Source organism: Carassius gibelio, chromosome A6, assembly GCF_023724105.1.
Source record: "Carassius gibelio isolate Cgi1373 ecotype wild population from Czech Republic chromosome A6, carGib1.2-hapl.c, whole genome shotgun sequence".
Classification (NCBI taxonomy): domain Eukaryota; kingdom Metazoa; phylum Chordata; class Actinopteri; order Cypriniformes; family Cyprinidae; genus Carassius; species Carassius gibelio.
This window is the reverse complement of record NC_068376.1, coordinates 28,800,205-28,827,583: the sequence shown is the minus strand read 5'-3', so window position 1 is coordinate 28,827,583 and position 27,379 is coordinate 28,800,205. Positions and strand designations below refer to the sequence as shown.

General features: G+C 37.9%; 1 protein-coding gene across 3 annotated transcripts; it reads left to right on the top strand.

Annotated features, from left to right (window-relative positions):
• Positions 1-26,638, top strand: LOC128015992 (guanine nucleotide-binding protein G(I)/G(S)/G(T) subunit beta-1). Of its 3 annotated transcripts, none has more exons than XM_052600276.1 (11): positions 1-381; positions 14,294-14,401; positions 19,334-19,372; positions 19,510-19,616; positions 20,015-20,078; positions 20,757-20,919; positions 21,420-21,486; positions 22,153-22,354; positions 22,486-22,702; positions 23,610-23,753; positions 24,326-26,638. In XM_052600276.1, the coding sequence occupies exons 2-10, from the start codon at positions 14,345-14,347 to the stop codon at positions 23,714-23,716; spliced, it is 1,023 nt and encodes a 340-aa protein (XP_052456236.1). In that variant the 5' UTR covers positions 1-381; positions 14,294-14,344; the 3' UTR covers positions 23,717-23,753; positions 24,326-26,638. The 3 variants fall into 3 exon arrangements, with proteins under 3 accessions (XP_052456236.1, XP_052456237.1, XP_052456238.1); XM_052600277.1 differs by having other exon boundaries at positions 13-381; positions 23,610-23,725; XM_052600278.1 differs by lacking the exon at positions 1-381 and adding an exon at positions 4,121-4,162.
• Positions 26,639-27,379: the final 741 nt, after the last annotated feature.

Genomic DNA, 27,379 nt, shown 5'->3' with positions numbered 1-27,379 from the left:
GGGTTTCCCAAAGCAGACTGCAGGGTCACCGCGCCCATCTCCGTCTGATGGCCGGATGAGAGGTGAACTAAACTGGAGAGAAGTGCTCCTTCAAGGAAGGCAACGGGAAGTGGCCACCGACGGACTAATTCGTTGACCAACGTCTGCAATCGGACATTTATGACAGCAGTTTTTCATCGCAGTTGAGATCCCCCCCTCAAACAGGCTCATTTCCCGCCCGCTGGAGCGAGTTTTGTCGCTGTGGAAGTGGACTCGGTACTTCTCCCGCTGCTAGTTAGCGAGCTAGCTCGTCTAGTTCGTTGATGCGTGGATTTGACAGCTACACCATCGCATTTTTCGGTCAATGCCATATAAACAAAGGCCTTTTACGACTGAGAACAGGTATGGAACACTATATGCTTATTTCAAAGTGTGTGGAATTGGTGGTTTCGTTTAAAACGGAAGAATATGTTGAATAAAAAGCTGGTCACCATAGAGAATGAAGGGGGGTGGGGTGAGGCGCAGGTAGCGGCTAGCCGACCGATTTACATGGACAACAATACCAGGCAAATTGACCAACAACGGTTCTTTTAAACAGTTATATACGTGTATGTTTTTCCAATGTGGATTTTTCGTGCATTTAATCGCTCAAATCGTTATTAAAGCGTGAATGGAGTCGGCCGATTTCACTGGAGGCCGTTTTGGGCGAGCCCGCTTGCTAGCATCTAAAAACGGCGTTAAGTTACCTCAGAAATTAAACCGATCAAGGATTGTGCGAACTCGGTCGTGTGGTGCTAAGGGTTAATTTAAAAGTATTGAATGTTGAGCAAGGGTGATGAAGGTTTTGGTTGAGAGGCTGATCTGTAAGCTAACTGGCTAATTACAGGAGCTTCTGTTGGCAAAATATTCGGCTTTTCGAGCCAGCTAACGTTAGGCCTTCCTCTGTGTTACAGAATCGAGGATTTCTGCTCACCAAATGCTGGTTGAGACATTGCCTTGTACTAGATGTGAATATTGATTGAATTGCAGTCGGTAAATAAAAATTATGGTCATTTATTTCTTCACCCAATTGTGTATTAAAGTCTCCTACCGCAATTCTAGTGTGTGCGAGTTATATGTAACGTTATATATTAAACTTACGTCCAAATGGCTTCACATGAATCCCGGTGTGCATTTAAGCGACTTGGTGTGTAAGTGTTAGTCTTTATTGCATTAAGTTTGCGCTGCTGCTTTTTAACAAGACTTTAAACAACATAATTGGATTTCCTTAACTATTCCTAATTCTCTATTTAAAAGGCCAGATACAAATGTACACCGCCTTCCCTCCCGACATCTCAGTGATGATCCACTACGATCCTCCCTTTTGGGGATGTTTAATACATGTTAAATGTGTTTTCTCCGGTGATTCCGGACAACATTTATCAAAATAATGCAGGAAAAGCGCTGCGGTTCTTCAGATACGCGAAATGAATGGAGCCTGATGGCTTTTATTATCGCTGTTGGAATATTTTAAGAACGGGCGAGTAGCTCAGTATTGAGGTCACTATTAAGGGATTGGTCGGGGGAATATAGGCTATGGGATAAATGTGTTACTGCGCCCTCTTTTATCCCCCTAACGTTACCGATCGAGTTTGCCTTTCTCTTCGCTGGCATTTAGATAAACGAACACCGTTCATGAATAAATAAACGGAATCAATGAATTCTTCAATGTGGGGCCCAAGAACAAGATGGCGTCCGCCGTCTCTCTCCGGCTTCCCTCTCCGCACTCACATCAGCATGCCGTTCATTTAACCCGCTGAACCGGCGAGGAAACGCACCATTCCGCTGTAAACACGGCGATTTGTTTTAGAAATGAGCCCTGGTAAATATCCCGATGCAAAAGTTGATGCATTTTTAGATCTTTACGCGACTAGTGCACTACAGCTGCGCGCCTGTCATCATACTCGAAATGAATTGTGAAATAATCGCGTATCGAGTATTATTTCGAGTGTGTTGTGACGTAATTGTACAGAAATGAAACACTTTTTTTTGTTTCTAACTTGTGCTATTCAGTGCTCTGGATTTCTGCTGGTGTTTTATTTGTAGATTTCTATATTAAATTGCACATAACGCTCACGATAGCCTGTGGTGTTTAAGCAATGCGAATTTGTAAGGTTTATTCATTTAAAACGAAAGTAAAATGGTGATGCACTGCAAATATTGAATTTGTAGTTGTGGAAGCCACGCAAACATCCTGCTTTTTGTCCTTCCGAGTTGATTCCCTTAAGTTGATATTCATTTGTTGTATTTATCATATTCAATGTTCCTTTTTAATTTACTAACGCATTACTTGTAATCCATATGCATTTGCATGTTGGAAGTCCTTCTGATTGAGTTGTGTGTGATCTACATTGTTTGCAGAACAATTTTTAATTGAATACACACTGATTTATTTTTGTAATTGTGGGTAACCTAAAAGCATGAGTTTGATTCCCATTGGGTGCCTCAGAAGCTGAGAAATGGAAGGTTGTGATGGTAAAATTGACTTCTGTTCAGATAATGGAGTTTCTGAATATCCTTTTTAAAATTTCATGTTGACACCCATTTGTCATTCAGGTGTTGAGATTTGTTAATAGAAATTCTATTTCTTTCTCCTAATTCTGGTCTGAAGCATTTTTCTAGTTTTCATGGTGTTTCATGTGACATGGCCTGAAACAACTTAATTTGGTCTTTTCTGTAATAAAACATTTATGCATTTAGCAGACACTTTAATCTATAATAAAGTTCAGTGATTGGTTAATTTCAGAATGCTCTTTTAACAGTCTCACAAATTCTTCGACTGCAAGCCCAGCTCCGGACAGCTGTTTTTCCGTGAGTGACACTGAGAGGGATTACAGATTTACTGTACATGGATTTTAGCTTTTAGGATTACAGGCTTGAATAGTGATAGTGCTGGTTACTGTCTTTCCTGTGATCCAGCTTTAGCAATATGCATTTTATTTTACTTCTGTTAATGCCTAATAAAATCTGAATCATCCTCCAACAGTTGGAGTAATTTATGTTGACAGAATAAAGTTCTGTTCGGAGATCAGTGGCGATGTGCGTTACCATGTAAAACATTTTTAGAGTGTTTGGATCATTTACAAAGGTTTTTGTGAAATAAATGTTTTCTAAAAGGATCTAAGAAAGATTTGCCCTAAAGTGACCTGCAAATACGCAGTCTGTGGCACCTTTAGGCCATTTCTTACAGCTCTCTTTTTGTCCTGCAGTCAGCTGACTCTGATCAAGTGTTTGTTGAGAGGGTGAGATTGAGCTCTGCTAGCACACATGTTGATGCCTTACTGCATTCGACTTTGCTTTGTGCTATCTTATACTCTGCTCTTTGACACAGAATATTCAGTATTTTTCCATAATGAAGTTTAATTCCAGCAGACAATAAGAGGTGAACCCTGCTCCTGGTGTGGGTTTGTAACTACATCATGTTTGTGTATATTGATGACAATATCAGTATCAGCCAATATTTGTTATCTTCCTTTTTAAATGATCAGCGTCATATTGTAAGCCTGTTATATCCAGGTTTTTTTCCATTGCTTGTTTTCAATGGAAAAAAATGTTATAAATGGGTAATAAATGGTCTGTTTATTTTGTTTGACTTTTTAAAGGTGATCTGCAATAGCATGATTAGGTCAATATTGTAAGATTTTAATATCGGTGTTTTGAAATATTCAAGTTTATTTTATTTTTTCACATATATTGGCAGGGTTTGGATTGATATTAAATGGCAATAATATTAATTTTCTTATTCCCCAAATCAAGCAGTGATTTGGGGAAATCACATTTATATGCATAAAAAAAAGATATCTATTTTTAATATGGATTGGATATTATTACGGGTATTGACCAAAAAAAAAACAGTAATCGCAATCCATATCCAACAAACTTGACATATTGGTGCCTCTCTCATAGTATTCATGTTGGGTTGAGTAGTTGTGCTGTACTGAATGTGAGATAAGGGACTTACCTTTTGTAACCATGTCATTTTGATCAGCAAGATTAGAGGACTTAGGCGTATTGTCTTGATGCAGGCCCATTTAAGAGGTCAGCCTATCAGGAAGAAGCAAGTATATTGGAAAGGATAAGATGTTCACCAAGAGAAACATTTTCTGGCTGTCAAACACAAGGAGCCTTGTGCAAGCCACGCAAGGTAAGAAATTCAGAGTAACCGGAAACTTCAAGGAATTTTTAAAGGTCTTGGCCATGTGACAGTGAATCTGGTATCTCAGGAATTTCTAAGCAAGTAGCAGGAAGTTACTTGCAATGTGCTTGTCATCATCAACATACTTTTTAAATATCTTCTCTGTTAGACCATATCCATAGTCATTTTGAGTTGTGTGTTTTATTATCTTCTGCCTTTCTTTATCAGTTTTTGAGATATGTTTGCTATGCGTGTAACTTCCCAAATGTTCTTTAATCGTTTGATCATGCAAGAAACCCTACATGTGACGCTTAATTCTTTCTAGGGGTGACCCTGAATAGTCAACGATTTGATGCGTGATATATCGGTCGGCCGATATATTGGGCCGATGTTTGTCATTTTTTAATATATTGGCATCGGCCGATATCTGTGTTTAGTAGCACCGATTTAAAGTCAGGCACGTCGGCGGGCAGCCCCGTGTTATTGGCGCGGTGGAAAGTGCTGCTGCTGCCACTGCATGTGAAGCACCCCAAGCCAAAACTTTTGGAAGATTCAACAACAGACCTGGGAAATAAGGGTAGTCAGAGAATTTCACTCTGTAAATGGGGTGGAGAAGTTGGCAGCTCTCACAAACCCTGCAGCGTGATTGAGTGCTCCGTTACTCCAACCCGCTCACAGACAGCACCGCGCTCCGAGAGACCGCTGTCCTGGAGCTGTCCAGAACGGTGAATAACATTTGTCCGGAAGCATGGTTTGATGCAGACAATAATCAGTTTTCCATCCAACTCATTTGTATTTAGGGATGTCAACATTTGATAATTTCCATGATCAATCGTCGTTTAACGATCAAGTGATAACCTTAATTCTGCAAAATGCGTCTGCAGCAGTATTATTATTATTATGTGCAAAAGCCACTTGGAAAAAAAGCTTTCTCACACGAGATAAAGGGGTTTTAGTCTGAATAGAATGCTGAAATGAATAAATGTGATTATGATCATTTGATAAAACGAAGAGAGTGCGCCATCCGTTTAAGATTATTTTACTTTGTTGACCGTTTCCCGTCAAGGAGACCTCTGAATGCGCCTCTTTAAATGGTTTCATGGTGCTCGTTTTTCATGTATTTTAAAACGCAGTGTTTTCAAATGACACTATAGTAGTGGTGCAACGGATCATCATTGATCCGTGATCCGTTCGGATCAATATCTTCGGTTCGGCACACACGTGACCCGTGGATTGAATTATGAAAAAAAAAAAAAAGTTGCGCATGTTCAGTCCACACTCAGTGGTAATGCGGAGCGGAGGAGCTTAAACGCACCGCGCATTTAGGCTTTCCTGTCAGATATAATGATGAAGGAAACAAGTGAAAAGAATGTGCCAGATCTTTATGAACAGGAGAAGAAAAAAGTTGTGGATGAACTATCCCAAGCATCCCCTGTTGTGCTCAGGGGATTGAGAGCTATGTGACGATAACTGCTTACTTCATCACAGCAGACTGAGAGATGAGAAGTCGGGGTATTATGTTATAAAGAAGATATTATGCCAGTTTATTTCATATATTTTAATTTAATAATTTAATGTTAATAAAAAAAAGACAAAACGTATGTTTATTTGTCTTGGCCTTTTTTTTGCTGATCCGAAAAATGATCCGATCCATACGAGGACGAGCGAGCGCAGGTTTGACGAGATGTATTTGGAGGTTATTGCTCACCTCTCGTTCTGCACATATCCAAATGTTTCCATATTCGCAGTGTATCTGAATGTTAAACTATAATATATATATATATATATTTAATGTAAACTAGACGGAACAAATCATCCTCTTCACATGAGCAAAAACGTCCTTGGCATAACAGCAGAGTGGACCGGTATACGGTGTATTTAAACTGATCATTGTAACTTTTTAAATGTTTGGTTGACTGTACTTTATTTTAATAATGAACAGACTGCGATGTAAGTTTGAAATTAGAATGCACTTCAGATGTTCAACGGCTCTATGTAGTAACAGCTGCTCTATGTGAAGCACCTGGTGGAATTTACCACTGATTAGAGAACCTGCTTTACTGACGAGATGCGCATAACGATCAGACGATTGTGATCGGAGCACCCCTAGTCCTATTTGGTGAACTGGTTTAACTGGTTCACTAAGAAGAACCGGTTAAATCGAACGATTCATTCACGAACCAGACATCACTTGTACAAAGGGAAGATAAATTGATATGTAGTCTATTAAATGTGTGCGTTAGTTTAATGAGCCTTTTCTTAGAACAGTTGTAATCCTCAGTTACTCTGCGCTCTTGAAGATAGTTTTTGGCTGTAACTGAATGGAGGATGACGGACATCCGCAGCGATAGTTTATATGAACTTGAATTTAATGACTTCAATATTAATCTCTACCTCACATTGAACTATGGAACAGCTTCAGAACATAAGAGATGCTCTTGATATGCATTGTGATGCAGCTCTTGTAAATTATCTTTTTTGTTCATTGTATGTCTTTTCAAAGCTTAAGTTACTTAACGTTTTTCTTTAGTTTTAATTTGCCTAACTATTGACCTGACCCTGTAGACGCCATAATATCACTCTGTCTCTCTCCTGCTATCAGTATTTATTTATTTATTTTTTTATAAATGAGCATTTACACAGTTGGCTAGAGTAGAGCAGTGCTGATTGGGGAGAAAGGAGGTGCGCTCACTCTATTGGTTAGTAACTCTGTCACTCAATGCTGCAGTCATGCATATGCTCTAGAACAGACTAATATCGCGTCCACATCGCAGGCTTTGCGATTAGCAAATTGCAATGTCTCATTTGTTGCCTTGCCCCCAAAACATGATGATCAGTAGAATATCTGCAAGATTAGAAAATTCTGATTCCACTATGAAAATCCCTAGTCTTCGATTAGCGTATCCATCTTGCTCATTCACGCAGCCAACTTTCACTTTTCAAGCTGGGAACCATTGATGTCACAATTAGGACATGGCATAATGCACGAGAGGAATGGCAATTACAGGAAATGGATCCAACCAAATTTTTAGTGCTCCATTTAGATTGCTCAACCACAGATATCTGGGCGTAAAGAGCATATGTGTGGCTTCTCTGTTATGTAGTGCTAATATCACTCAAAAGTATTGATCATTGCCTTATTGTCCACAGCTGATCCAAATCTTGTAATTATCGTCATTTCTTCATCCTTTCTCCAATCAGCCCTTCCCAGGTGTTGTTGTTCTACTGGACAGTCTTTGCTCAAGCTTGAATCTTGAACGCTTGAATATTGTGCTTGTGCAAATTGTTTTGCAAATTGTCAAATTTTGATATTGGCCTAGAATAGTCAATTCACCCATTTGTATAACAACTCAAATAAATATAAGAATTTTGACCGATTAATACAGTCAGTTAAGCAGTTTAAAAAGTAATTTATTTATTTTTTTCAGTAATTTATCAAAATATTTAAAAAGGTTTGCTGCATGGTTAAATTACGCTATGGGTTTAAAGTGTTTTTCCCATATGTTTGACAAACTGTAACAGGCTGCATTGTCAAGGTAGCAATGCTTAACTGTGTGCGTGCATGTGGCGTCGGTGCAATCAATGAAAAAAATTAACCTAAACTCTGCATATGACGGCGCTGAGAGCTCTTGAAAACTCTCTTGTTCGTCATCATTGTGAACAGTTCTGTCTAATACGGATAATGTCTGTCTAATAATCAGAACGATTAAACAAAGGAATTCATGTATACAGAAAGTTGAGTTGCTGTAATATTAGGCCTATTAGTAATAGACAAACATTATAATACTTTCCTGTTTGCCTTCAGCATCAATCAAATATGCATTTATATAATTTAAACAAATCTTTGAATGACTAATGAACATTTCATTTCACAAACCTTACAAACTTAGTCGAATCCAGCTGTGAGATCTTGTAACGTGTGCATTTTTATCCAGCATGATCACGTGTTGTCTGCAGGACAGTCAGTCCATGTGAATTGAATGCTTTAAACTTTAATCTTGTGATTTCAAATTATGAAAGTGAAAGTCATGACATTTGCCAAGTATGGTAACCCATACTTGGAATTGGTTCTCTGCATTTAACCCATCCAAGTGCACACACACAGCAGTGAGAAGTGAACACATCATGAACACACACCTGGAGCAGTGGGCAGCTATATCCAGCGGCCTGGGGAGCAACTGGTGGTTCAGTGCTTTGCTTCAGCCATGGGTATTGAGGGTGGAAGAAAGCGCTGTTCATTAAAAAAAAAACATATCGGTTGACCACTAATATCCTGGATGTTGATCCAGTAACATGTTGTACTTGGTGAAATCATGCTCACCATACATATACCAGTCCCTCCAGAAAAACGCGATTATGCGATCGCCTGATTTAATGCATAATCAGCCAAAGGCCGCATATTTATGCGGGGTTGTATTTTTTCAAATACGCCGATCTTTTGCCGCATAAATTGCCGATTTTTAAGAAGGCAAAATAATCTCTGTATTTTCGTTGCAAAAAACTCACATATATATTAGCAGAAAGTTGAAAAAAAATTGCGTTTACTTCACACAAGTAAAGCTCCATTTTCCCCCTATTGCCATGGGAACCTTATGAAGTGACGTAATTTCGTTACGTGAACATCATCTGCAAACCCCGCATTGAAACCTGGGTGAAACTTGAAGCGCGCAAATCATTCTTATTTGCCAACAAAAATAAGCGCGAAGCAGTTTCCCGATTTTTTACATGACAGTGGAGCCAAATTACATTGCGAGAACTTGCGAAAACTGCGGTTTGATGAAATAGAGAAAAAACGGTGATTCCCCCAACACCCCCTTCTCTCTAGGCTACTAACACTGTTGTTGTTTCATTCGGAAGTTGATGCAACTTTACAGTTGTAAGATTGCACTTTTTTGTTACAGAACAGTACCAAGAACTTAGTTGTAATTATATTAGTAGTATGTAAAATAATTTACGTTGCAGTAAGAGATTGCAATTTAAATATTCTGTGATTTAGTATGCTCGCTTATCATAGGAAGTAATAAGAAATTACTCTTTACATTTAAGGTAGTAGCCTAGTGAGAAAAAAAAACAGTTTTTGCAAGTTCACGCAATTTCATAAAATTTCAGAAAATGTGCCGCAAAATCAAGGATTTTTGCCCGCAACAATCACAAAAAAAATCTGTGTTTTTCTGGAGGGACTGATATACACATATGTGTATTTGTATGGTGAGTGTGATTTCACCAAGTACAACATGTTCCTGGATCAACATCCTTGTTGATCCTGGAATAACATTCCAATTTTTTGGACAATAATGTTGATCCAGGAACATGTCTTACTTGGCAAAATCACAGCGACCGCATATATATGTGTGTGAGTAGTTGTGAGTAGTCTTGATTTATTATGTTTTTCTCCGGCTTTCAGAAGCATTGCAGGTGGGTGATGTGATATGAAGACCATGTGAATCTTCATGTTCTGTTGTTTGCTGCTTTTTGTGCATGTAAAATTAATCTGTGGGAAATTTTAGTATTTTTAATGGTTTACAGACTTATCCTTTCTATTTTAATTCAATTTTAATTTTAAAATAATGTTGTTGGTCAACGGTTAATAATTGGTTAACAAGCGAAATGAACATCCCTAATCAGTAGGGCTGAACGATATGGACAAAATTTCATATCTCAATTTTCATGCCAGATATCTCTATCGATACGATATGACCACGTGTTCTTTTGCTAAGCACGACCTGCACAACACGTCACTCTGGTTTACATCGTCTTTTCTGAATCCAAAATACTTCCAAATTATGGAAGATGATTTATGTTTTGGCACCAAGTCAGATTCTGCACTGCCACCGGCCGCATTATCTCCCGCACTCATTTCTTTCTTTCTAATTTATCCGCTTTCTCTGTACAGTGTGCATAGACGTTGGAACATGGGGGGCTGGGGGGGCGGCCAGAGACAGGCGCGCTCAGAGCTAGTGCTGTCACTTTTGTGAAAAAATCATTTTCGATTTTTAAGACATAAGTGTTCATTGAATCGGTTGTAAAATCGATTTACCATGTCTAAAAAAAAAAAAAAAATGGTTTCCTTTTTCAACGTCAAATAACGGCCGAACGTAAAGAGAGCGCTGGAAACGCACAAGTCAGCAATATTTCTTATTTATTGGCATGAACTTTCGTGAAGAATAACAAACGGCAACAGGAGTGCAACATTCTCAAAAATATATATGCAGAGGGGACGGCTGCCATAACAAAAGAAAAACATCACTGCAGGCTTTATTTATGATTTAGGCAATTCAAAAATCTCCAAGATTATTTTGTAATAATGATTCAATCCATTTAAAAAAAAAAACTGTTCAAAAAATGAAACTTTAAATGGACTTGAGAACAGGCCATGTGTGTTTTTTTTATTGAACGTAACCGGCACTAGGCAGGCATATTGTAATGCGCAAAAAGGCGCAAAATAAGGCCATTACAGATTCATTGGACAGGAAAACAAGTCGATCAACATTTTCGGAGTCCAGAGCAGAGCGTTTTTTTATTCACTATATTTCCAGCTGTTGAGAAGACGTGCTCCGACCGCACTGATGTCCCTGGGACACTCAGGTACAGCTGCGCAAGGTGGGGGTATTACTGCCAATTTCCACCACAAAAGCTGGTCGCTGTCAGCTTGCAATGGTCCTTTTCATAACTCATAACTCGTCTACTGCGCCGCGAGACCTCCAGACGCACGTAAACGTGTCTTTACATTGAAATCATTCGCGCCAGACGAAGAGGTCGCAACTTTTCAGTGTTTTCAACCAAATACTGTTTATTTTAGTTTTCAAACAAATAAATTCACATAAGTACTAAAAAACAATACATTTAGAGTTTGTAAAATACACACACTGATGTCTATGGAAGAGGTAATAATAATTCGACACGTTTTATTCATATCAGATACACATTGTGTAAGTAACTTCAGTGTTTACATATTCTATTCCCAGTTCACCAGCCACTTACTTTTAAGTATTTCGGGAGAAGTGGATGATTTCACGTGTTGTAAACATAGAGGTTGTAAATCCAACAGATCAGATTGTCTGAACTGCGTCTGCGGCACAAACTAACACGGCGGCACCCATCGCGCATACAGCTCAACTAAAGCGATCGTTATAAAGGAGTTTAAACAACAATATACTTCCACTTGCATGTATTTGACAATCGAAATATAAGATATTTCATGCCTTAACTAACACATTTGTGAATATTCTGAATAAAAGAAGAAAAATTATATAAAAGCAGATCATCATTCATTCAGCGCTGTTGCTACTGCAGTGTGTCACGTGACAAGCAATGACGCGTCACCATGGAAACGCGGCCCCCCCCTCTCACAATATAGTTCCTACGTCCCTGGTAGTGTGTGCGCACTGGCTTTAGCGCTGCAGTCAAGGGCACTCGTAAAACTGATGTTTGTTGTGACTGCCAGAGTTGTATGCAGGGCGAGCGCGGAGAGGGGAAATCTATATCGTCTATATCGTTGCTTTTTTCAATATTAATATCTTGAAAGTTCATATCTAGATATAGATACGATAACGATATATCATTCAGCCCTACTAATCAGTAATATTTTGTATTTGAATAGACCATAAATGCAACTTGGTCTTGTCTGCTCAACCAAATCTTCCTTACTATATCTGTGGAGTAACAGCCCATTGCAGTGCACATGACCATGAATGTGCCACAGTTGTACATGTGTCAATCAGGGATGGAACAGTCACTGAAAGAAATTTAGTCATCACCCGGGTGCTGATAGCGCACAGGTGAGACCTGAACACACACGTTGATATGTTTAAACTAAACTCATTTAAGCTTTGTCAGTTTAAACATTTAAGTGCCAAATGATGCGAGCTTGCATGCGCAGTGAGAAGATTTTTTATAGTTTTTCCATAAACATAGCACATACTGAACTGTACCGAAACCTTGACTCTAAAGCCGTGAAACAAACCGAACTGTGAAAAAGATGAACCGTTTCACTCCTAGTGTGAATTTGAAACGTTTGTTCATCATTGCATCTCCTACAGCATGCAGATCCTTTCCTTGCACTTCACGTTCCTTTAAAATTAATCCCATCTTTAGCTGCCTTTCTCCAGCGTTAGATGTATACACTCTGATGGCCCAGTAACACATCTGCCTTCATCAGCCGTTTGTCTGAGCGCATGAAGAATTTGGGTCAGCAGGATAGGTGCTGCTCTTCCAATCAGTGTCCCCGGTGTGTCTTAACTGGATTTGCCTTAAGGAGCTGAATCAAGCGTGTCCTAGGATTATGTCGATGACACTGTGGAGAGAGAGGTGTGAAAACACTGCTGTGGGCTAGGAACGCTAATAGGATGAGAGCTGGTCTAGAAGGACTTGCTGTTCGTCAGTCAAGTGTTTGCTCTAAATTTAAGATTAAATTGGACTATACATGTGCCGGTATTCTGTAATGTGATATATCACGGCAATGAATATTCACGATATTGTTATTGTGGACACTTCAAAATACCGTGAATAATTGTGTATGACAAATTATTCCGAATTTGGAATGCATTTTTGGGAATAGTTCACATCAACTGGTCAAAATGCATCACACCCCGTGTGCTGCTTAAGACAAGTGTGCCACTCTGATGTAAACAAGCACGCATGAGAAGCACATGGGGAACTCGTGAGAGACATTCACTCTCGGACATCAGATGGCGTTAAACTGCAGAAAATGCAGCCTTTACTCTGGAAACCCCATAAATAAAGAAGCTTCACTACTTTCTAAAACATATTTAAATGGCCATTTAAATTTGTGGATTTGCTATGGTGTTCATCAAGGCGTAAAATAGTTAAATAATTAGACTTAATAGGCTTTATTTTCATTTTAATCTGGACTACTGCATGCTCTAGTTATTGTTTGAAAGTGTTTTACATTTTTATTGTACGTTCAAACTTTACAATAGGTCTTCATTAATTAAAATTAGTTCATTCATTAGTTAACACAAACTGCCAATTATAAATTCTTCTGAACATTCATTAGGTGTTCCGATATTTAATAACGCGTTAAAATTTAAAGTTGCAACTGTGTGTATAATATATGTATTTAATTTATTGTATTTAAATGTTCAGTTATTTTTGTTATAAGAAAAAATATCAAACCTGTGATACTGTAATTATGACTACTTATACCGTTACAATACCGTATACTGTCAACATGAAAATTGGATACCGGCATATCCCTAAAATGGACAGGCTTTAAGGGTTTCAGAGTGTGTCGGTTTATTTTTATAAAGGAATTGCTGCGTGGAATCAGCATTTCAGCCTGGAAACCAGACAAAGAATAGTTGCTTACTATGGACATTGAAATGACATTAAAAGGAAATAACTTGCTCCGCATTTGAAACAACTGTCCTTTTGTTTTGTTTTTAGCTGATTTAATCAAGCTCATTTTTTTATTATTTTTTTCAGCCCCTCCCTTCAACCACATGACCCCATTGTTCGATGTAGTGCCCAGTTTTCATCCAATCAATTCCCAATAGAAAAAATAGAGTTCTGCCCTGCATCGTCATTTAAATATACTGCTTGTTTTTTTTTTTTTTGGCATTTTATTTCCATAATGTGCCAAATTAAATTTTAGTCCGTTTTTTTTCGAGCTCTAATTTAGGATATTGTGTTTGTTTTTTTTTCCATTGCTGGTTATTTACATAATGAAAGGACAGAATCACAGCTCGCTCATTCCTTGCTGTTGTTGTTTTTGTACTTCTGCATTTTTCATTAAGGAGCAACAACTCATTTCACCACAAGAGGAAATGGTTCTTTGGTTGCTTTCAGTAGGTAATGCTGCGGGGTGGGATCTTGAATTTACAGCCTTGTGTATTGATAAACACTCTACTAGCGATCCATTAACAAATGTTACAAATGTACATGACATGGTAAATGCAAAGATTATTCCTCTTGTAGATGCAGCTAGTGTGCAATGTTAGTGCAAACAATATGGTTGTTTCTATATCTGATGCTGAGACCAGTTTACTTGTTTTAAAACTGTGAATATGCACATTCAAATTCAAACTTGGTCTCAAGATGGCCAAATTTGTCTGTCATTTGAAGGGGGATAACATTTGATTCATAGCCTAAATGTCTTTTCTTTCTTTTTCTCTGCTGTAGATCAGAACGTGTCCCGGCAGTAGGAGTGAGGCTGAGCTTTAGAAGAGGAAAATGAGTGAACTGGACCAGTTACGCCAGGAGGCCGAGCAGCTGAAGAACCAGATCAGAGTGAGGACCTTTCTGATATCATACACAACTGCATTATACAGCATTTTAAGTTGGGTAGTTCACCCAAAAATGAAAATTCTAATTTACTTACCCTCTAGTTGTTCCAAACCTGTACATCTGACTTCTGCTGAAAACAAAAGATATTTTGAAAAAAAAAATTGGTAACCAAACTGTACCTGGTCTCCATAGATTTGCACTATATATATATATATATATATATATATATATATATATATATATATATATATATATATATATATATATATATATATATATATATAATATATATTATTTATTTATTTATTTCATATTATGGGAGTCAACGATGGCCAGCAACTGTTTGGTTACCAACATTCTTCAAAGTATCATCTTTCATGTTCAGTCGAAGAAAGAAATTCATACAGGTCGGAACAACCTGAGAGTGAGTAAATGATGACAGAATTATCATTATTGGGTAAATTATCCTATTAAAGGGTTAGTTCACCCTAAAATGAAAATTATGTCATTAATTACTCACTCATTTCGTTCCACACCCATAAGACCTTCGTTCATCTTCGGAACACAAATTAAGATATTTTTGATGACAGAATGCTGTCAGAGCGAGTAAAAGCCTAAATTATATCTTTCCGACCGTAACAAGCGATCGATTCAATTCAGAAAATTTGAACTAAACCGCTTGGTTCATATGGATTAGTTTTCCAATCTAACATATTTATATAGTATTTTATTAATTTTTTCACCACAAATGCTCATCTTGTCTAGCTCTGCGAGGCACATGGCGTACTCTGTCTGTTTACAACTGTTCAAGACAGGGTATTTCTTAAAACTCTGAACATTTTTTTTCCTACATCGTTATTTTACCTACTATTTTTATTTTTTGGGGGGGTAAAAGGTGTTTGACCCTCTTTGCACGTTCACTTTGTAAACTCTGGGTCTGTGCTTCTGCATTGATGTGGGATGATTTTGAAGTTGGAGGAGAAATGAATATATATAATATATATATATTAGGGGTGTAACGATACGCGTATTCGTATTGAACCGTTCGGTACGACGCTTTCGGTTCGGTACGCGGTACGCATTATGTATACCGAACGGTTCGTTGGAGTAATTAATTATATTTGAAAAAAAAAAAAAAGAGAGAGAAAGAAATATAATGATATGCGTTCAACAAGGTAGCCCAATAACCCAAACAACGTAACAGGCAACGCCCCTGACACTCCCGAAGAAGAAAAAAACACCATCTTATATGTTTATGTTAGGCTACTCAGCAGGCGCTCGCTCACTCAGTACACGCTGAAGGCTCGTTGCAAAATAGCCAATGCGTTTAACAGACTAGAAATGAGAAGATCCTCCAATAACCAACAGGTCTGGTGTTTGGGTGCACTTTGGATTCCCTTTAAGCTATAATGGTGATGGCAAGAGAGTGGTGGATAAAAAAAACAACGGTATGTCGCATCTGCAACATGACAGGGTACACCAGCGGGATTACAAAAAAAAAAAAAAAAAAAAAAAACAGCGGGAATATCTGGGATATATGCGTCAGTACTATCTGGGAAAAGACGAAAAAAAGGAGAAACATGCACGCAGCAAACTATCCCTGCAGCATTTAGACACTATAGCTTACAGGGAATCCAACCCAAACACCAGACCTGTTGGTTATTTTAGGATCTTATATTTCTGGTCTGTTAAATGCATTAGACATTTTGCAACGAGCCTTCAGCGCGTGCTGAGTGAGCGAGCGCCTTAGGGGCCGTTCACATATCGTGCCTAAAAACGCATGGAAAACGCTAAGCGCGTCTTTCTCCTCCTTTCCAAAGCGCTCGGGCAGAAGCGCTCATGAGGCGTCTGTCTTTGCTAAGCAACAATGACGTGCTCTCTCCATGAGACACGGAAATTTCAGCGAAGGATAAATGGATTTGCAGCTCTAAAAATCGCTTGCAGTAGCTCTGCTACTGAATTTATTTCAAAATTGCAATCCATATACAACTATGATCAGCTGTTCCTTCATCTTGGCTGAGCTCTCAACGTTGTTACGGGAAAGGATGAAGCTGATTGGTTGGTTCTTGTCACATGACCCGCGGTGCGCTTGCGGCATTCTGAAAAGTTGAGATGTTTTTACATTTTGCTGTATCTAAAACGTATCGAACCGAACCGAACCGAACCGTGACATCAGTGTATCGTATCGAACCGAACCGTGAATTTTGTGAACCGTTACACCCCTAATATATATATATATATATATAATATTTCGGCATTTATAAAAGAATTTACCCTCACAGTGCAGAGCACAGCATCTTCTCCACAGGAATATGCTAAGGTGTTTGAGGAAGGGGAGGTTCAAGGTTTCCCATGCAAGTGGGCGGGCATAAATATGCTAATGTTTCATGTTGACGTGAACTTCAAACAGCTTAAGATTTTTTTTTTTTTTAATGAGTCGTTTTCATGAGTCAATATTTCTTTTGAAAGACACTAACTTTATACATTGCACTTTTAGATTTAAAACTTTGCATTATTTTTTCATTCACTTGGAGCTGTGTTACACATTGCATGAAAGGTAATTTAAAAAAATCCATAATAGGGCCACTTTAAAACTCCAGGTTTAAAAGAGTAAGTGTAGCCTCCGGTTGTTGCTGTGTTAAATTTCAACCACCAGAAAGAAAAAAAAAGTTTGCGTTCATATTAATTGAGATTTTGACATGTCTGCTATATTTAAAATATCAGTTGTATTAAAACTAGACATATTTCCAATCAAGCTATTAAGTCCTATGAAGTATGTGCGTGTTTGTTTTTATTTTTTTTATTTTTTTTCAACCCGGTTTACTCGGTAGTCTCTTGTTACCCAGACGTATTTGCTTAAACAAAAGACATTTAAATACAGAGGGCGGTTATTTACATAATTCTACACTATGCAGGAAAAACATTTACTGTAACTGTTCTGTTCTTATTCCTCACTGAGTTCCAGAAAACATTTACACCCGATACTTCCTCCATGAAGCCGCTTTACATTTTATGTCGGCCTGAGATAATTTTACCAATTCTCAGTTCTTATGTTCTGAAATATCCTCATTTGTGACCCTGGAGCGCAAAACCAGTCATAAGTCGCTGGGGTATATTTGTAGCAATAGCCAAAATACATTGTGTGAGTCAAAATTATTGCTTTTACTTGTATGCAAAAAATCATTAGAATATTAAGCAAAGATGTTCTGTGAAGATGTTTTGTACATTTCCTACCGTAAATATATTAAAACTTAATTTTTGTTTAGTAATATGCATTAAGAAATTAATTTGGACAAATCCAAAGGTGATTTTTCTAAATATTTAGATTGCACCCTCAGGGTCCAGGGCCACATTTGTATAAAATCTTTGACCTTTTAGCCCTAATCAATCAAATCAATGATTAAATTAACCATAACAGGTCAATAATGCTACCAGTTAGATTACTCTGTTTGATTCCAGATTTTTATTCGTCACATACATGGTTATATGGAGAGCATATGACCAGCAGTGAAATGTACGTCAGGTCCACTTCATGGACAGTGCAATAATTAAAGAATATACAGGAGTGTACAAGAGAAGAATGTGCAAACAGGTTGTACAGCGTCTTTACATAGCAGCAATAGAGGAAAAAAAAGTAAATAAAAACAGAAATTGCCTGATCGCTTTCTGTGTGAACGCAATCAAAAACAAAACAGACAAGTATTTTGAAGGCAGATCAACGTTCACAATGAAACAATATGTGCAAACTGTAATGAAGCGGAGATCAGGTAGTTCCTCACTATCCACGCTGAAGCTGAGATCATTTGCTAGTTTAAAGGAACGTTAAATTGCCTAGCGTTTTCGACTCGGGACCTTTACGGGGGATGTGTGTGAACGCATGCACATATTCTGTGAAATCACTGTCAGTGTGAAAGGGGAATCTAGCAACCCAGGAACAATTGCTGGGATACATTACCCGTGTATTTTCCAGAATTGAAGTGTGAAAGGGGCTGTTTTTTTTGCCATCATGCTATGGAAGCGCTTACCAGATGGCAGCAAAGTGAAAAGACAGTTACCAGGGTGGTTGGATACCTTAATGATTTGAACAGCTCTGCTTTTGCAGTGTTTGAGGTAGATGTCCTGTAGAGAGGGGAAAGCAGACCCTGAGATGCGCTCAGCTAAGCACACAACTCTCTGCAGGGCTTTGCATTCTTGACTGGAGTGGTTCCCATACCACACTGAGATACACTGAGTCAATACACTTTCTATAGCCCCTGAATAGAAAGTTTTCAGGATTGCTGGCAAAACCCTGAATTTTCTCATCTTGTTGCAGATGGTACAGTCTTTGCCTGGCTTTATTAACTTGAGTTTGAATGTGTGATGTCCAAGTCAGGTCCTCAGAGATGTTTACACCAAGGTACTTCAAGCTGCTCATCCTTTCCACAGGGGTCCTGAAGATCATAAGAGGAGAATAGGGCAGCTTCTGTATCTTCTTAATTTCACAATCAGATATTTAGTTTTAATAACATTCATAGAGAGACAATTGTCCTGGCACCATGATGTGAGTTTCTCTAACTCATCCAGGTATGCGGTCTCATTATTGTTGGAAATGAGGCCCAGATCCTCAGTATCATCAGCAAATTTGATAATAGATGTGGATCTGTGGTAAGACACGCAGTCATGTGTGTAGAGAGAGTAGAGCAGACGTTCAGGGTGATGGAGTTGGAGGAGAACTGGCCTACTTTCACCACTTGAGGTTTACCAGTGAGGAAATCAAGAATCCAGTTGCAGAGTGAAGAATTCAGGCCGAGATCCATGAGTTTACAAGCTAGCTTGATGGGGACTACTGCATGGTTATTATATACTAAACATTAAATGTTTTGTATATTCCATAATCATGAAATAATGCCTCGTTCCACAGCATCTAAACTTTTCTCCTTTTCTTTATTTTCCTAGGATGCAAGGAAAGCTTGTGCAGATGCTACACTATCACAGGTAAGAAACAGTTTTATTCAAATTTTCTGTTTAAATATGTCAATTTAAGTAACAGTTATTTAAATCAATGGATTAATCTCTATAATTGATGCCATCTGTGTATATGTTTTTTTTTAAATTTGCATACTTGTTTTCAGATCACAGCCAACATCGACCCTGTTGGCCGAATCCAGATGCGCACAAGAAGAACACTGCGAGGACATCTGGCTAAAATCTACGCCATGCACTGGGGCACCGATTCCAGGTACAGAACAGCTCCATCACCTTATTTGCATGATGGCATGACCTTATTTTTAAGCCCTTTGAAAACATCCTTCTACATCAGGGTGAGATACACCGAGGGGTTTCCCTTACACTGTGGAGGTGGACAGGTTCATGGCTCATGTGGTGGCCACTGCATGCTATCCCTATTGAATTGAATCATGTTCTTTTATTGTGTTTGTGTAGGTGGTGAGCGATGGTTATATGTAGGTGTTATGACTAAGCATGTTGTTACTATTATAGCCACAGCCAAGAAAAATCCATACCATTTTTGTGCCGAATGGTGCTGGGAATAGTTTGAGATTTGTTCTGGGAGACAATCCTCCTGATTGTAGTTGTGTAAACCGCACTCGCTCACCTGTGGTCTTGTTTTCTGTGCAGGCTGCTCGTCAGTGCCTCCCAGGATGGAAAACTCATTATTTGGGACAGTTATACCACAAATAAGGTATTATATCTGTCATTCTTTTCTTGAATTTTGATTTCATATAAAACATTTCACTAGCACAGGATGAGTTTTAGCAAGTTGCACCTCTTTTCTGGGGTGGAATTAATTTTTACCTTTTTATGGCCTTTTTTTTTTTTTTCATTTTTTTTTTCATTTGAGTAAAATTCTTATTTAAATCAGTCAAACCACAGAAACCACACATTTTCTAATTCTTATTATAATGGTTTTGTTAACTTTTTTTTGTTTTTGTTTTTTTTGGGTTTTTTTTTTTTAAATGTGCATTATACATCTTAAAAATATGACCATACATTCATCTTAATAATCAACCACATAAAAAAAAAAAAAATGGAAATATATATTTGTTCAGTGAACTCCTGTTTATTTTCTTGAATTAATTCAGACCAAGCATCACTATTACTTGGGAAAATAAAAAAGCAAAACAACAATTGTTAAACCTAGTAACTAGTTGTGAGGATGTTGCAGGAAGGGAATGACTAAAATCTCAAATGCTCAAAAAAAGTTGCAAGCAAGTTCCTGATCTTTGCATGGACATGTTTTGCCCTAACAGGAACCGATAGAGACCCTCTGATGATCAGCTATTTTAAATTGTTTCTGCTACAGATTTTTATTAGTTCCTGTGCTCTGTCTTTTCCTGAGCATTCATGTGTTGTGTTTCAGGTCCACGCCATTCCTCTGCGCTCCTCCTGGGTGATGACCTGTGCCTACGCTCCTTCAGGGAATTACGTTGCTTGTGGAGGCTTAGACAACATCTGCTCCATCTACAGCCTCAAGACTCGCGAGGGGAACGTGCGCGTCAGCCGTGAGCTGGCCGGACACACAGGTACAGGACGTGTCCTTCACAGACACAAACACACACACACACACACACACTCTCTCTCTCGGATCTTGGCTCTTGTGAATATACACAAGGGTCTGTGTTTTGCAAACCTGTTATTACAGCATGAAACTGCACTGGGGTTTTCTGCACCCTCTTTAATGTATCTCATCTGATCGACTTTAATGGCAGCATCAGCGATTACGTAATGCACTCTCATTCTGTTCAGTTGATGTGTGGATGAGGTAATGTCCAGGTCATATTTGACCACTAAATCAAGAGAAAAATAGGAAAATACATTTTATATTAATTTAAATGTTTTGCTGCTTTGTGGTATCTGTTTAATGACATTAGCTGTAAGTAATACAGCAAGTGTAAATAATCCTCCACACAATGACACATTGTTCATTCACAGATTACTTCGATTTTAAGTGTAATAGATTTCTTAAGATTTTGTGAAGAAATATTGGTTTGGAATCATGTATTAAACTTCCTCCCCTCTTCAGGATACCTCTCTTGCTGCCGCTTCCTTGATGACAACCAGATTGTGACAAGTTCTGGCGACACCACCTGGTGAGTGTGAGGAACTGCGTCCCAGCGACCCAACGCTTGGACATCTCCGATACTAAAGCTTACATCTGAAGTTAGGACCAGATTATGCTGTCAATGCCTAGAGGAATATTTGTATTTTTTCAGTCAGGAAGCAGATTATGCATTTAAAAAAAATATTAATTAAAATGTCATATGCTTCGTATTTGTTATATTATGTCTGTATTTTCCTATAAAAAATGGCCCTTCTATAAAATCAACTTTCAGGAAATTACATCTTTTGAACCATTTCTACAACATTATGGGGAAGACAAAAAATAATTTCTCCCCACTTTTTTATTTTTCAAGACAATTTACCTGCCACCTTGTGCTTAAGAAAAATGGATCTTAATTTGTGTGAATAACTAATATTATCTAAAATTATTACATTTGAAAATACATTGTTGCTTTGTTTTATCCATTGAAACTTCCTGTAAAAATGTACTATAAAAAATGTAATAAGCGATACAAGAATAAGCAGTATTTAATTTAGATATTTTATTATTGTTGTTATAAATGTTGACATGATCATATTTTCCAGCTCTTATTTGCATCTCTGAGAAATGTTGCAGTTCACTTCTTAAGGCGTTTTGATTTCTCAGTTATGTGTCTGTGTTTTGAAGCATCTGAATGTTGTGATCTGTCCCGCAGTGCTCTCTGGGACATAGAGACCGGTCAGCAGACGACCACGTTCGCAGGTCACACCGGTGATGTGATGAGTCTGTCCCTGGCTCCAGACACCAGGCTGTTCGTGTCAGGAGCCTGCGATGCCTCCGCCAAACTCTGGGACGTCCGTGAGGGCATGTGCAGACAGACCTTCACTGGCCACGAGTCGGACATCAACGCCATCTGTGTGAGTATTCCTACCTAATTCTGATTAGCAACAGTATAGATTAAAACTTAATTAGGCATTTTTTTTTTAAATATGCGCTATAGTGTATGTAATTTCTAGAAGTATTGAAAGAGCCCATATTCCCCCCACAGTTCTTCCCCAATGGAAACGCGTTTGCGACTGGCTCTGACGATGCCACCTGCCGGCTCTTTGACCTGCGCGCTGACCAGGAGCTCATGGTCTACTCTCACGACAACATCATCTGCGGCATAACCTCCGTGGCCTTCTCGAAGAGCGGCCGCCTGTTGCTCGCCGGCTACGATGACTTCAACTGCAACGTGTGGGATGCCCTCAAGGCTGACCGCGCTGGTGAGATACACACACACGCACGCACACACAGATGGCTGCAAACATATGCTACTAATAGTGCTCTAGTGACTGCCCTGAAAGCAAACAAACCAACCAACCATACGACACACACACAGTGCTGTTGTTTTACATATGGTTCAGTGCTTGCATTATAACATGCCACATGTTTGTCTCTTTTGCATACAGCAACCTGCACAGAGTAAGAGGTCTGTTGAGAAAAAATGCACATTTTAAAGCCTTTATAATGTTGAAATATTACTTTTTAAGTCTTCAAATGAGTTGAAATGCTATTTAGTGGGTTGTATGCACTAAATTGAGTAAAAAGCTTTTCTGTTCCCAGTGTTATTAGTGCATGCATACAGTACAATGCTGGCCACGTTTCAGCTCATTTGAAGATTGAAAACATTAGTTGAACATTGTAACGGCTTTAAAATGGGATTTGTTTATTAACAGACTTGGCTTAAATATTACGTTTCCAATAAGTTGCATGGTTAGATCTTTTTTTTTTTTTTTTTAAACTAACGTGCAATTTTCACTCAGAAATTGCTAGTAAATTTTAGGTAATTACAGAGAAGTAAAGAAAGTAACATTTAATTATTCATGACATTTTGGAGAAGACTAAACCGAATGGTATGATCTTGTAAAATGTACCACAATATTCTGTTTTATTTGAGACTTTGACCGTGTAAAAGCAAAACTTTAAGTTCATCACTATTGCAAAAACTCTTTTCGGCATCCTCTCCCTTACACAGAAACAATTATGTAGAAATTTTTTTCACTCAGCCACTTTTACATTTAAAAGGTATGTAACATTTGAAAGTAGGAAAAACTGAAATAGTATTTTTTTGTCAAGCATAAAATGTTCAATAAAACATTGTGTGATTTACTGAGGTTTGGACTCTTTCAGGTGTGCTGGCCGGCCATGACAACCGAGTAAGCTGTCTGGGTGTAACTGATGATGGTATGGCAGTGGCTACAGGGTCCTGGGACAGCTTCCTCAAGATCTGGAACTGAACGCTGAAGGTGCTTTCAATACAACATGTCCGACACAGTAAGAGTCAGCCTCTTCCAGCACAGCCTAATGTCAAACAAGAGATACTTTGTGTGTTTTACCCGCCATGTAAATCTATCCTCGTGTCACCTCCTGCTATTTTTGGCTAGACTTTAGTAAAGATCAGAGGGCTGACCTGTAATGGCCAGCTCTTTTGCAACTTTATAGTTCTAGAGAATATACCTGTGATAGCTGATATAGTGCTATATTATGAACAGTCAATCGATCATAATGTTATATTGTTATTATTTTAGTTTCAGATTTACTTTGAAACAATTTTCCCTCAAGAATTGATAGTAAAGTTTTACAAATACAAGGAAACTGCAAAGAACAAGCAGAAATACTAAATACTTCAGTAGTTTTCAACCTTGCCATTTTAATTATTTAAATTCAAAAATATATTTTTCCAACCATTTATGCCTAAATGAGTTTAGTTTTTTCAGTGTACCTTCTTGCAATATAATAGTAATTTGTGCATTTATCATGCAAGTTTATATGAAGTTGTCTGATCTAAATAAGTAATTCTCTGAATATCTGCTTTATCGTTTTCATCTCTTTTTATCTGTCCGCAGATATCATTTGAACTCCAAAGTTGACTGGAAGACCATTCCAACTTTAGAATGTTAAATTTCACAACATCGTCAACAACAAAACACCTTCTAAAACTGACTGACACCACCATGAAAAGAAATAAAACTTCTAAGGGAATACAATGCCTTTCCTACACCAAGAAGAGCACAATTTGTTTTATCACCCAGCTTAAAAAAGAAAAAGAAAAAAAAAACAAGAAGAATTCCTGTGGTATTAAATGAATAACTTGCATTCCCTCTCGGACCATTCTGTGTCACCCTGTAAGAGAAAACACAAAACACTATCATCCCACGCTTGTGTATCATGTGTCTAGAAAGCAAATGTTGGAGTGTAATTGTACAAATTATTTAACTCTTATTTTTTCTTCTTCTTCTTTTGTTCCTTTTATCTGATAGTCCATCTTCTAGATCTTTTTCCCGCCTGTTTTATCTGTTTAGATGATATGTTTCAGATTAGTAAAACTTTTAATCCTGTTATAAAACCATGTGAAAACAAGAAGAGTCATGTAAAATGCTGAAACTAGACCAGGATGGAAGAGCAGCTTTTTTGACCATGCCAATCATGTGTTTTGTTTTATTTGTTCTTTTCGTGTGCACTAGGTTGCTCTAGAGGTTGTGTAGTTTTCATGAGCTTGCCTCGAGCGAGAGGTAAAGTTCACGCGCCCTCTTGTGAAAGCTTAATATTCACATTTTGGGCGTCCCCCAAACAACATTCACCTCTGATCTGTTCCGATTGTTAACATCGCTGGGTTATTGCCGATCACCGGCTAATAAGAACAGCCTTAGCTTTCTACAAAATGTAATCCTGATCTGTGCATTAGTTAACTTTCAGTGTGCATCCTGGTCCTTTGTCATTAAAGAAAAAAAGAAAATGCCATATCTCTTTGAAATACTTTGCCATTTCTGAGTACGAGGTACTCGCTTCATTTATCTACGAATGGCTGTTGTAAATATGGGTATCCGACTTGCACGCGAATGCAGCATTATATCCTAGCTAATGTTTCTTTCCAGTCTCGTCACAGCTTTGTTTGCACAATAAGAAACTTGACTAACGTTTTAAGCGTTAACTAACCAAGCACATGCTGTTAATCACATTGAATGCTAATTTTAATGTAGAAAATGCACAAAAAAAAGTAAAAAAAGAAAAAACTTACCGAAAAAAAAAAAAAATACAATCCTCTCTTTCATTGGATTTAAAACGGTTCAAACTAACCCCTTAGCTTATCTTCTGGTTTTACGTTTATACGTTCCTTTTGAGCTTTTGGCTTCAAGTCCGAATTTTGGGATTGTTTTGGTTGGCGGGTGTTAGGGAGGTCGGGTGGGGAATGTTTAGTTTTTTTTTTTTGTTTTTTTTCCAGTGGTGTCGGGATGGGTGTTTAGAAAAATGAAACCTTTTTCTTTCTTTTTAGCCCAGTTCCAGAGAGAGAACAGATAGCCCTGTCTGTGCTTGGAAATACAGTTACTACTATGTGAATGAAATGTTGTACAAATCAGTGTCTGAAAATAATGATAATTCTGAATTTTTTTTTTTTTTTTAAGTTAAGTGTTTTATTTCATCTGCCATGAATTAACGTAGTCGCATGCTGTAGAATTTGCTTAAACAGGAGCTGATGTCTTTAGGCCCACTTACCTCCACCGGGACGGCGAAACCGATATGAAATTGTTGATTCCAGATGTTTAAGACATGCTGTGCATACATCCTTTACTTTTACTGGCGAAGCTATGCACCAATGTGAGAAATCACGAAGGAGATACGACACATATTTCCTGCAGACGACCTGTAAATCATGGCCATGCCTCCTGAAATTTTCCCAAATTAAATGACAGTTGCGAAAAGTCCCGTTCGAGACGCTCGAAAAGCCGCGAGTTTTCTAAATCAAAATGTTCGATCTGAGAATCGCGAGAAATTCTGTCTTTTCTTTAAACGTTTTTAAATTGCATCTGACATGGCAGTCTTCTGTTCTTTTTCCACTATAAACAGATGCACTTTCTTTAATAGTTGTGACTTTTTTTATTATTATTATTATGGTTTGTTTTTTTCTTTCTCTGCGATAATGTACAATAATTGTGATGTATTTGTGTGTGCTGCCACCAGTAAAGATTAATTACAGTTCAATTAAAATGGATTCCCCTTATTTTCTCTCTTCATTAATAACTGTAGATCTCAGCACTCCCTATCTCACCTTTTGTATTTAAGTTCAGTCTGTTGGTGTACCACAGAAAGCTGGATGCAACATAGATACTATATTAAAATGTACTGTTATTTAAGATGTAATAAAACAAGTTTGAGATGTCTCTGATGTGCTGATGTTTTGCTAGAGAGTTTGCTACAGCAGACAGTAACTGTAATAAAAGAGCTTTTTTTAAGGTCTGCTCAGTCTGAATTAGCAGTTCCTCATTCTTCAGACTTCCTGGAGTAAATGATGCCACTATCATTTGATATTTGGGTATGTTTCCAGTCTAATGTGTGCTGGCCTTTACTAGAAATGAGTTCAGGTAGACATTTCCTCATCGAGTCATAATAATCTTTTATGAATAACTTTTTATCAGTTTTCCAGGCTGCTGGGAAACTCGAGATATCTGAAAAGTTTTTTCTGGAAAAAAAAAAAACTTTAAATGTTTGCACTTTTGCTACAGTTACTTCGTATACAATTTGAAAGTTCTGGAAACTAAGGTCTAATAAACATTTATTGGTCAACAACAGCAAACAAAGTGTGTACTATTTACCCAAAAGCCAAAGAAAACAACGAAAAACACAAACTGTTAACATGGCTGTATAAACAAAGTTTGTTCCAATGAAAACATCATTATTGTGTCCAACAAGAGGTTCTTCTGTAGTGCACTTGACTGAATAATGACTTATTAGGTTGATATGCACGAGGCTCCTTTTTTGGTAGCCTTCACAACAGACTTGGTCTCTGTAAGTGGCCATTACTGTTCTTAAGAATAACATTTCTAAATAAACCAGCTGTCGAGAAGGCTGTTCATCTCAGCAGGTCCTGGACTTGCACTGGAAATGGAGATGGTGTCATGATT

What these genes read in the sequence shown, in the direction of transcription:
- LOC128015992 (XM_052600276.1), top strand. Translation starts at nt 14,345, where the DNA reads ATGAGTGAACTGGACCAGTTACGCCAGGAGGCCGAGCAGCTGAAGAAC. An exon ending in AGCTGAAGAACCAGATCAGA is followed by an intron (nt 14,402 to 19,333) that starts GTGAGGACCTTT and finishes TTATTTTCCTAG; the next exon opens with GATGCAAGGAAAGCTTGTGC. An exon ending in CACTGGGGCACCGATTCCAG is followed by an intron (nt 19,617 to 20,014) that starts GTACAGAACAGC and finishes TTTTCTGTGCAG; the next exon opens with GCTGCTCGTCAGTGCCTCCC.